Source organism: Schistocerca nitens, chromosome 9 (assembly GCF_023898315.1).
Source record: "Schistocerca nitens isolate TAMUIC-IGC-003100 chromosome 9, iqSchNite1.1, whole genome shotgun sequence".
Lineage (NCBI taxonomy): Eukaryota > Metazoa > Arthropoda > Insecta > Orthoptera > Acrididae > Schistocerca > Schistocerca nitens.
In genome coordinates this window covers 160,743,555-160,756,220 of record NC_064622.1, presented here as the reverse complement: position 1 = coordinate 160,756,220, position 12,666 = coordinate 160,743,555, and the positions used below count along the sequence as shown (strand labels likewise).

The following is a 12,666-nucleotide window of genomic DNA, read 5'->3' as shown; positions in this document are numbered from 1 at the left end:
TCGGTCAGTTTCCGCCATTTCCAATAGATAGTGTAGCTGCAGGACACTCTCAAAATGGCGTCTGTAGGTGATGCACATTACAAGCAACGTGCCGTCATTGAGTTTCTCAAAAAAATGTGCAAATGTGTGTGAAATCTTATGGGACTTAACTGCTAAGGTCATCAATCCATAAGCTTACACACTACTTAATGTAAATTATCCTAAGGACAAATGCACACACCCATGCCCGAGGGAGGACTCGAACCTCCGCCGGTACCAGCCGCACAGCCCATGACTGTAGCGCCTGAGACCGCTCGGCTAATCCCGCCGGCATTGAGTTTCTCACTGCAGAGAAAGAAACTATGGGGAATATTCACAAAGTCTTGGAGCATCTGCTGTCGACAGAAGTACGGAGAAGTATGGCTAGTCGCCGGGCACGGAGGGTGAGGTCATCAGAAGGCGGTTCGTCCGAGCTCCATGATTTGCAGTGATCGGGAGACCATCCACGGCTGTCACACCTGATATGTTGCAGCGAGCTGATGTCATTCGCGAGGACAGACACATTATGACTCGGCAGTTGGCGCTGCATATGTCAATCAGCAAAGGAAATGTGGATGCAATTATCCGCACTCTTGGATATTCAAATGTGCGTGGAAGATGGGTCCCACGGTGTCTAACGGTGGATCACAAATAGCACAGTAAAAAACATTTGTCTTGATTTGTTCCAATGTTTTGAAGCTGGAGGCTTTCTTGTCCTGGATTGTGGCAGGTGATGAAACCTGGGTTCACCATTTTGAGCCCGAAACAAAACGACAGTCGATGGAAAGGCGCCATTCCAACTCCTAAGAGAAAAAAAATTCAAAGCAACTGTTCCAGCCGGTAATGTCACGATCACCGTGTTCTGGGACTGTGAAGGTGTGAGTCTCATGGATCTGATGCCAAGAGGCGGTACCATTAATTCAGAAGCATAGGTCAACACATTAACGAACTAAAGACTGATTTCCGGCGAATTCGGCGCCACAGCAACTCAGGAGACGTTTTGCTGCAACACTATAAAGCTCGGCTCAAGACAAGTCTGTGGACTACTGAACACATTGCAAAGCAGGGTTGGACAGGGTCACCCCATCCACCCTGATCTAGTGCCCTCAGACTTCCACTTGTTTGGGCCATTAAAGGATGCCATTCGTGGAACACATTTTGAGGACGATGAGGAGGTGATTCACACAGTGAAGCACTGGCTCCGCCATCAGGGCAAGCATTGGTACCAACAGGACGAACACGCCCTTGTTTCGCGCTGGAGGAAGGCCATAGAACTGGATGGAGATTACGTGGAAAAGTAGGGTGTGTAGATAAAACACAGTTCTTTCGCGTGTATAATTGTCATTATGTCCAATAAAGAATTGTTGAAGAAAAATAAAATGAGATGCAATACTTTATAGCAACCCACGTCGTAATAAATGACAAGAAGACGGAAGGAGTGAACAAGATCATGTTCTTGGCAAATACTACACGGTTTGCCCACGTGCCGATAATCCTTTAAGTTCCACAATCAACTGTGTAGAAAATCAGTGCTGTAACAGGCACCGTCGGCCATGCTGGCCGAGCGGTTCTAGGCGCTTCAGTCTGGAACCGCGTGACCGCTACGATCGTAGGTTCGAATCCTGCCTCTGGCATGAATGTGTGTGATGTCCTTAGGTTAGTTAGGTTTAAGTAGTTGTAGCTTCTAGGGGATTGATGACCTCAGATATTAAGTCCCACAGTGATCAGAGCCATTTAAACCATTTGTAACAGGCACCCTTGCCGCTATGTAAACATTCGTCCGAAAATGGCACTGGAGCAGTAAGACAATATCAAGTTTTTTGAGACTTCCAGCGTTTTTGAATTATTTTTCATAGTCACAGTATTAACGGAACTGGGACACACTGTGTATTTCATTTATGTCAGGTATGGACATTCAAAAGAAAATAGATGTTCAAATGTGTGTGAAGTTCTAACGGACCAAACTGCTAAGGTCATCGATCCCTAGACTTACACACTACTTAAACTAACGTAAACTAACTTATGCTAAAGACAGCACACACACCCATGCTCGACGGAGGACTCGAACCTCTGGCGGGAGGGGCCGCACAATTAGTGGCGCCTCTAACCGCGCGGCAACCGCGCGTGGCTAAGAAAATATAAAGGTTTACTTACATTAATAGAACAATCTACAGAACCCTCAGAACAAAAGTAAGAAAGTAAACTCCACTTAAGTTATCCACAACCATCTCGATACCAACCGTGCCATATGGAAACGAATCGTCGACTCTAACAAAAAGAAATGAACGAAAAATACAGGCATCGCAGATGCAATCCCCAAGAAGAGTACCTGGGTACACACTTTTCCACAGGAGAAGGATTGCTGACATCGGAGAAGACGGAGTAATAAAATGAAATGAGCAGATTAACGAATATAGGGACTATGTGACAAGAATTGAAGACGACAGAATACTAAAATTAATGATGAACTAATGCCCAGTGGGCAGAAGAGCTTTAGGAAGATCTAGCAAAAGGTGGAAAGACCAAAAGACCAATAATTTCAATCAAAAGGACGTAACAGGCAAATGCCAACACATCTGCGGCTATACTCTGCAAATCATAGTGATGTACATGGCAGAAGGTACGTCCGATTGTACAAGTTATTATGGTTTGCACCCTATTCTGTTCACGTGGAAAGAATAGTTGTTTAAATGTCTCCGTGTGTGCTGTAATTAATCTAATTTTGTCCTCACGATCCCTACTGGAGTGATACGTAGAGGGTTGTAGTACATTCGTAGAGTTATCATTTAAATCCAATTCTTGGAACTTTTGTTAGTAGACTTTCTCAGGATACTTTCCGCCTATCTTCTAGAATCCACCAGCTCAACTCTTCCAACATCTCTGTGACACTCTCCCTTGGGTTAAACAAATTTCTGACCTTTCGTGCTGTCATTCTGCATATACATTCGATATCCCCTGTTTGTGCTGTTTGCTGAAGGTCCAATACATTTAAGTAGTATTCTAGAATGGGCCCCCCAAGTGATTTGAACGTAATCTGCTTCGTAGTCTGCCATCTGCCCTACCCACGTCTGAGACGATGAGTTCGTTCGATTTCATATCCCTATATACCTACAAAATGCTACGCCCAGATATTTGTATGAATTGTTTCCAGTTGTAACTCGTTGATATTATAGTCATAGTATGCTACGTTTTTTTCGTTTTGTGAAGTGCACAATATTACATATCTGAGTATTTAATCCTTGCAACCCTTTTAAATCTTATCAAGATCTAATTGAGTATTTGTGCAGCTACTCTCAGACATTTCCTTCAGGTGTTCTACATACTCACTCCCCATTTGAGCAACCCACGGAACCTTCACAAAATCTTATGAAACCTTCATAAAATTATCTCTTTCGGACGTTGTTCAACTCGCCCTCACATTGGCGTCAATGACAGTTATGTTGCCACAGCGTTGAACCTTCAAGAGAGTTCCTGCCGTCTGTCGCTTTGTGGTAGGTCAGTATTAATAATACCAAGTCTCGTTACCTCTGGCGACGTGGTGACGGTTTCCAGAAAACAATTGTCCACATTTTGAAATTTACTCAAGTCCGGACGCATCGTTGTTTTTTTCGGGACCAAGGTGTGGAGCACAAACTTTTCGAAAGATTCTAGGGACGTCTTGAACATGTGATTTGGAGACGTTACTCCACTACGAATTGTAATGCAACAATGTTGACACATTATGGCCGCACGTCCACTATGTAACACTGCCTGCTTACAGCTGACTAGTAGAACGTACACATACAGTTACATGTTCACGTTGCCACAGTAGTTACTTCGCTGGCGTTGCTAATACGCCAGAAATGGAATCTGCCTCGGAACTTTTTGTGTATGTCTTTATCTATAACATCGTTTCGGCTACTGCCATCATAAGATGTATTAAGATTAAATGAACGTGAAGATCAAGAAGCGTTTGTTATATATTACCAAGCTACAAAATATGAGAAATAGAAAAGTTAAATTTTTAAGTTCACTTAACAATATTTGTTAAATACCTCTAAAACAAGGTTATGTGTCAGTATCAATAAAACCTATGCTAAACAGGCCAACAGCTGCCAACTTGACTCAAAAATTTTACAGAGATGTAACTTTCAGCCCACAGATGATGCTAGTTTGTGTGTGTGGAGGGGGTGGGGGGGGGGGCGGTGGAGAAGGCGAAGGCACTGCCTTCAGTTTCTTTCCTTTCATACTTATGAAGCTACAGACTGTCTTTAAATTACAAATATTTAAAGCCAAATAGTAAAATATTCGTGCTAATCGCGGTTTATAACATGACTTCGAATGCTTGTAATTTGAAGACTGCTTGTCACTTGATAAGTATAAACGAAAAATAAATTGAAGTCAACACCGCTCGTGCTAGTACCACATGTAGGCTGGAATTTAGATCTTTGTGATACTTTTGGCAGCTGATGCCCTAATAGGCATAGGTTTTATTGTTACTCACACTGAACTTGTTTTATAAGCTCTAACTACTGTTGAATGAACTTTAGAAAAAAGTTACCTATTTAATGTTTCATATTTTGTTGCTTGATAAAGTATAACAAACGCGTCTCACTGTTCTTTATGCTCCTTTAATCTTAGTTATGGGTCTAATGACGATAGTGGTCGAAACGACGTTATAAACAAAGACATGTAGTAAGCAACCTACACAGTATTATTCACAATAATTACCGACCTACATAGGAAATTAATTTTGTTTATTAATAAGCAACCATTAATAAGCACCATTGGTGGTTTCAAAGGTGAATAATGTCACATGTATCTTTGAAGATATTAGAGATAACACTGCAATGAATAGGAAATACGTGGACAGCAAAAGGATAAAATTATTAGTGGAAAGACTGATTATTTTCTAGAGTCTTAGGAACTTAGGATATGGGGGAACTGATGGATCAGGTGAACTGGAACACAAGAATGAGTGTAATGGGATAGAAAGACAAGCGATTTGATGTAGGAATGAATTTGGTGGGAATGTGCGATCCACGTCTTCTGTTAACTAGTACTTTTGCTAGTTGGTCATGCCTATTTTGTCTTAATTGTTATATCATACCCTCGTCCCATAGGGATAAGCGTGGGTGTCAGTGGAAGAATACTCTGTTCTTCCAAAAGAGCTTAAAAAACAAGAAGATTGAATAAAACTACAAGTATTTTAAAATACATTCGTGATAGGCAAAAGTTGTCTGCTGTTTAAAAGCAGTGAGCTACAGTACGTTAAAACACACACTGCACCGTATTCTACTTCAGTAGCACTTGGCGGGAGGGACTTGCATTTAGGAGGAGTAATGGGGAGAGGGAAAATTGGTCATTACTAGTAGAGTGCCATGGGGTTACTTGGTTCATGTGGGTTAGACTGTGAGTTCAAATGGTTCATATGGCTCTGAGCACTATGGGACTTAACATCTGAGGTCATCAGTCCCCTTAGAATGTGGAGATAAGTATGATGTGGGAGGATGGTTGGTAGGAAAAGGTGAGACTCGGGATCCAGATAGCTAAGATGCGGCTGGGCCAAGGTGGAGAGAAGGTACGGAGTGAGGGGTATAGGTGAGACCTGAACTCGGATAGGAGGAAGGAACATTGGGTTTAATGTCCTGTAGATTTCGAGGTCATTAGAGACTGAGCACCAGCTCGGATTGAGTCAAGGCAGGGAAAGGAAATCGGCAGTTCCCTTTCAAAGGAATCATCGCAACATTTACCGGGAGCGACTTTGGGAAATCACGCAAAACCTAAACCTGGACGGTCGGGCGCTTGTTTGAACCGTCGTCCTCCAGAATGTGAGTCCAGTGTGCTAAACACTGTGCCCCCTCGCTCGGTGGAGGGAGATAGGAAGGACCAGTTTAAATCTACATGAGTGTTAGATGTCAGAGTGGCTTTCGTTGTCAGGGAGAAGCAGTCTGTAAAATCTGCCTTGGAAGACGACATGGAAAGCGTGTAAGTTTAGAGTGGGTGGTATGTATTGTCATAAGCGCAAGCACAGCAGGATTTGTGATAAGCAGGGAAACAATAGAGTAGTACAGGATATTCAGAGGCGGTTACTGTAGGCAAGGAAGTGGAGAAAAGAGATGAGCTAGTAAATGTAATGGTATCGGCAGAGCAGACACCACGAGTTAGCCAAGAAGGCCACTCCTGCGACGGAACGTCGTGTGTGAGAACTATGGGTTCTGTTCTACTAGTACCATGGGGAGCGACGAGTAAGGAGAGCTCAGCCTACAGTGCAAGAGGTTGCTGTCAGTGTATCGGTGGAGTACTAGCTCTGCCGGCGTGCGTGTGTATCTTAGGCAGCCTGGTTCTGCCTCAGTGAAAGAGCAGCCGTCGGCGATGCATACTTGTTGATGTTAGGAAAGCAAACCTGGCAGCAGGCGAGCTTACACTGTAAACAGCAGGTTCAGTGTGCAGAAGTCGTGCGCCAACACAGTAACCCTCGGAGTCGACCAGGGCGCCGGACGAAGACACCCTTGAGATCATCATCATCATCATCATCTGATGATACTGGCTCGAGACCCAGTACCATTAGGTAAAGTGGTGGTTTCTAGACCAGTGGCTAGCTGATGACACTGCTAGGCGAGGATGAAACTGCTCGGCCTCGCACTGGACCAGCATCTAGCATGGAGATTGTCCCATTATTGGTGGTAGGTTTAAGTCGAAGACGAAGTACAAGTGCTGCTAAGAAGTGCGCTGCGAGTATCTGTAGTCGTTCTGGCCAGCTACGATGTGACAGCTCACCTCCAATCACGCTTTAACAGCTAGAAACTTATGTTTTTACGTAGAAAGTGGGGCTTTGTGTGATAGCGTGTGGAAAGCCAGCTCACTGTTACGGCAAACTTTTGTATTGTAGTATGCCGTGCCAGCAGTATTCTAGCGACCACGACAGGAATTCGTAAACGGCTCGCCTGCACGCTTCTTGAATGGGTACGAAGTCTAGTCTGCAGTTGCTGCCATAATAAAGGAGGCGAGTGCGGAAGGGCAAGCGGAGGCGGAGGGGAAGTGTGCTGCGTTCAAGGATTTGGAGGGACTGATATAGTGTTCGTGGGGGTATTGCGGTTAGAAACAAACAATATTAAAGTACAAACCATTTGATATGGGGGGAAACCACAACAGTATTAATACATTCCAACTAATGAAAACCGCAACAGCAGCGTCTAAATAATTTACTATTCGCGACTAGTTTCATGACGTTATAGTAACGTCTTCAGACTATAAACTGTTGACCCAAAGAAGATACAGAAACCGCTGTTAGAACTATCTTAAACCAGGATGGAAAGAATTGATACGATAGTGATAAGTGAAAGGGGAATACAGACATTCCAATACATAACATCCTTAAAATCTCCGTAAGGGTAAATAATAGTAGTCTTCTACCTACCTGCACTAAATGGCGTAACAGAGTATGCAATCGTCATGATAAAGTAACCAGAGGAACAAGGGAAGGACGTAATCCTGGAAACAAACATTACTGAATGGGAACTGGCACCTTAAACGTGGGAAAGAATACCCAGCCTAAACGAGCTTACCGAATATCTGTGGTATGAAAATATATAAAATGTTGTGAAGTTTTTGCAATTTAAAGATACAAATGCTATCTGATTCATTAAGGAGGATGACCTCTTACCTCTGAATTTTTGCGTCTTACTTTGCACTTCATTTTTCACATCTTTCCATAACTGACGTGTACTATTTTACACGAATCATACAGTGACCGTGTTATGTATGGTATTTTATGTCTTTTTGTTAGGTCTTATGCTGTTAAGACGGGCTGTCCCGGTTTTTCGTTTGTACGGAGGTTTCCCTGCCTTACGGAACTTTTATGTGTTTCCAAATTGGTTTGGATTGGCACTTTGCCATTGCTTTTCGGGTGTTTGCGGTCTCTGGCTCGGTATGTCGGTTCCTCAGGTTCCGCGCATACTCTACTGAGCGTTCTTCCGAGGTCGGGGCCGCTAATTCAGTGTATGTTGCACTACTGGTTTGGTTTGGCACTTTGCCATTGCTTTTCGGATGTTTGTGGTCTCTGGCTGTGTATGCCGGTTTTCAGGTTCCGCGCATGCTCTGGTGAGCTTTCTTTCGAAGACGGAGGCCGCTTATTCAGTGTATGTTGCACTAGTGGGCTGGTCGCTGTTCCCGAGAAAACGTGCGGACAATTACGTTTGGGGTGGGTGTTCTGTTCCATGTTTGTGATGCCGGTTCTCATTCAACAATTTTTATTTCCAGGATAACGTTCTGTTCTTGGTCACTTTATTGACAACGGTTGTATATTTCATGACGCTAATTTTGCACAGGAAGATATGGGACTTCTATTATTTACCTTTACGAGATTTTAAGGACATCATGTGTGGAAAGGTCGGTATTCCTCACTTGCTTGGCATCAACCCGATATATGTCTACTCTGATAGCTGAGTGGTCAGCGCGACGAATTGTCGTCCTACGGGCCCGGGTTCGATTCCCGGCTGGGTCGGGGATTTTCTCCGCTCAGGGACTGGGTGTTCTATTGTCTTCATCATCACTTCATCCCCATCCGGTGCGCAGGTCACCCAATGTAGCGTCGCATTTAATAAGACCTGCACCAAGGCGGCCGGACCTGCCCCGTAAGGGGCCTCCCGGCTAATGACGCCAAACACTCATTTCCATTTCCAATCCGATATATGCTAGTTTCAGTTAGTTCTAATTACGATTTTCGTATCTTATTTAAGTCAACAGTGTGTCATATGATGATATGACAACTGTGTCATTAAAGTAGTTTTGATTAATAAACCATTGTGATGTAGAAATTGCTTTAGCTGCTGTTCTTAATGAATTTCGGCAACATTTGGTGAGACTCTACTCTTATTAATTACCTCGACTCCCAACTTCCAAACTTCACGGAAGCTCTGCCGCAGATCTTGCAGAACTAGCACTCCTGGAGAAAAGGATATTGCGGAGACATGGCTGAGCCACGTTTCCAGAATGAAATTTTCACTCTGCAGCGGAATTTGCGCTGATAGGAGACTTCCTGGCAGATTAAAACTGTGCGCCGGAACGATACTCGAACTCGGGAAAGGTAAAGGTCCCGAGTTCGAGTCTCGGTCCGGCACACAGTTTTAATCTGCCAGGAAGTTTCATATCAGCGCACACTCCGCTGCAGAGTGAAAATTTCATTCTGGGCTGCTGTTACTGTCGGTGCACAAGCGAACGAACTAGGGTGGTATACGTACCTCTTCTCCATCACCCTCAGCCGATTCCTCGAGCAGAGGTAGCGGTCGGAACAGCGGGAGGACGAAGTTGCAGCGGGAACGAGTTCCTCCGGCCTCTTCGACGATGACGAAGTCGAAGACGGTCTCTGAGATGTTGGTCCGCTCGACGCAGTCAAAGTCGGGCCAGTCCATGCGGTAGACGAGGCCTCCATCCTCGCCGTCATACTTGACGGGCGACGGCAGACCGTGTCGCAGCGACAGCTCTCGCAGCAGGCGGCCCACGGGCGTCCTCTGCAGGCGGCCACGCGGCAGCGACACCTGTCGGGCAAGCGGCCGTACAGTACCTGCCGTCGCATCTCCCTGCCGATACCTTTTGAAATGGCTCTGATCACTATGCGACTTAACTTCTGAGGTCATCAGTCGCCTAGAACTTAGAACGAATTAAACCTAACACATCCACGCCCAAGGCAGGATTCGAACCTGCGACCGTAGCGGTCATTCGGCTCCAGACTGTAGCGCCTAGAACCGCCAGGGATACCTTTTGACGTGACACTTGTCAGCTGATAGCTGAACTCATATCGGTAATTTACAGCAAGAACCGTATCGATTCTACATCTACATCTAGATATATACTCCGCTAGCCACCAAGCGGTGTGTGGCGGAAGGCACAATTTGCGTCAAACTCATATCCATCCCCCTCTCCCCCTCTGTTCCACTCGCTGATCGCGCTAGGGAAAAGCGACTGTCTGAACGCCTCAGTACGAGCTCTAATTTCCCTTATATTTGACTGGTGATCACTGCGAGATTTGAAAGTTGGTGGTAGTAATATATGCTCTACATCCTTGGCGAAGATCGGATTTCGGAATTTAGTGAGCAGCCCCTTCCGCTTAGCGCTCCGTCTATCTGCAAGTGTGTCCCACTTCAAACTTTCTATGAAATTTGTAACGCTCTCGCGATGGCTAAATGTACCGCTCACGAATCTTGCCGCTCTTGTTTGGACCTTCTCAATCTCTTGAATGAGACCCAACTGGTAAGGATCCCATACAGACGAACAAAAGTGTCTATTTCCCATTCCTTTGCGGGATCAGGACTATGACTTCAGTAAAAGTTTAAAGTTCCAATCAAGATTTAATTTAATTAAAGTTTCTCACAAACAACACTTAAAATTGCGTTATGTTCAATTGAAAACAAGTCTTTCTAATCTAACAGCACCTTTAGCAGTTCAGAGGCGACCTCTACGGTAACATCCTACCAGATTGTTTTTCGCCCTGACTAACATCACTCAATTAAAAGTTCGCAATAAATGTTCAAAATTTAATGCTCGCCATAAAAGTGGAAATAAATTCACAACTTGCCACGCGGAATTGAATTTCACACGGGCCGGCCGCGGTGGTCTCGCGGTTCTAGGCGCGCAGTCCGGAACCGTGCGACTGCTACGGTCGCTGGTTCGAATCCTGCCTCGGGCATGGATGTGTGTGATGTCCTTAGGTTAGTTAGGTTTAAGTAGTTCTAAGTTCTAGGGGACTGATGACCACAGCAGTTGAGTCCCGTAGTGCTCAGAGCCCAATTTCACACGGACGGCCCACTAACAGTTATTTTACCGAATTGTAAACGATCCAGGACAGTGTACAGTCCTCGCGATTTCACTATCCGATTTCACTGCCAAATACGCGCTTGTCACTGTTCGGCTCTGACGTCATCCGAGGAAGAGCGCGACCAGACGGTTAACTGGCGTGGACCTCACAGTTTCTGAGAGCGAAGTGAACCTTTTTACTGCTTCCGGGGCTGTATTTATAAGGTGCCGGTGCGGACTGCCGAGAAAACATCTGTTGTCTCTGTCTATTTGCATACGGCGACAGTTTACAAACGACCGCTATCTCGGGCACATAATCTTTAATAATATAGTTACCAATTACTTCAGAAACTTCTTAATTTTTTTCTTGTATGCAGATAAGCAGTTTGAAAGCACGTAGAAAGTTTCAGCTCGCTAGAATGAAAACTTTGCTTAATAGAATTTATTTAGTGGAACTAACGGTAGATTGTTACCTCTGAACCATACTTTTGCTAAGACTTATATCAGTTACTATTTATGTTATAAGTCTTAAACTTGGTGTAACTCTATTATATGACATATCTGATCATTTGGTTTAACCAAAATCCTCTATCATTAAAATTTCAAGTACTTAATCTACAACACATAGGGACATTTTAGTTACAAAATTAGTTTTTATTTAATTACTCAAAAACTATAAGAGGTAGATTAACGAGGACTCTCTGTTATTATTTTTGGGGTGTACTGAAGCATGAAGCAAATTTTCAAGTTTCTAAGTCCATTATTTAGAGCCTCTGATTTTTCCGAAAAACGTGGATTCTGGAGTTAATTTTTGTTTTATGGTTTTGGAAACCAGCATCACTTATTTATAACTTCTAACTGCACCTTCTGACCAAATTCTGGCTTCCTAGCGTCATTATTTAGCGCCTCTGATTTTTCTCTTAAAACGGCATTTTTCCGTAAACTATTAAGTTTAGAACATCAAGAATTGGTATTTGGAACATTTTACAATAAACTATAATTTAACAAAGTTTTAAACAAATTTTGATTTTTAATTTCATACTAAATTGTAGTGCAATACTTGTGCGCTACATGCAGACGCCTTAAGTTGACGTGGCGCTACTAGCAGTGAACTGGGGTAAGGCCGGTATTACACTATCCAATTTCTTTGTCCAATATCTTTGTCCAATATCTTTGTCAAAGATATTTGATGGTGTTATAGGGACTTTGTCAAATGTCGTCCAATATTTGATCAAATCTAGGGCCTCGCTGTAGATTTGATCAAAGAAATCGCCTGTCTTCTGTTCACTGCAATGTGACATGTTACCACATGGAGCGCTAGCATCGCTGCATTCTGTCGTTTGTAGTGTTTTTATAAACATTGCCGGTAAATACAATTGGTGTGTGCCGACAACTACAAAATTAATATATATGTATGAAGCTGATGAGGCGCTTTACAACGTGAGGCATCCTGAATACAAAAATAGATTAAGAAGATTGGAGATCTGACCTGGCCTAACCTAACATAACCCTCTTATGTAGCAAGGAATCGGAGTGTTACAGTGAGCCTGTCTTCTGAAGATGTAGCAGTTCGTAAGTGAATATTGTGCTTTGTGATATGAGGATACACCTCAAAGAGCACATACAGAAATGTATGCTCATCCATTCTTAAGTAATTGATGTACAACTTGACGTCTTCCACTGTATGCCCACCTAATAAGTTTTGTTGAATGCTTTTATCGTGTCGTCGTAAAACCCACGGCTTCACCCAGATCAGATTAGTTTTTCGTTCCATAGATCCGTGCTGAGGACATCCTCGTGGATGTGGAACATGTCAATTTTTTTTAAGCTGAAATAACAATACTAATAGTATGAATAAATACATCATTTGTTTCT

General features: G+C 43.6%; 1 protein-coding gene across 1 annotated transcript in view; it reads right to left on the bottom strand.

Moving 5' to 3' along the window:
• Nucleotides 1-12,666, bottom strand: part of LOC126202871 (uncharacterized) — a 63,544-nt gene that overhangs the window by 37,770 nt on the left and 13,108 nt on the right. The window contains exon 2 of the mRNA XM_049936903.1: nucleotides 9,240-9,536. Coding sequence (XP_049792860.1) covers nucleotides 9,240-9,536 — 297 coding nt within the window. The remainder of the gene's footprint in view (nucleotides 1-9,239; nucleotides 9,537-12,666) is intronic.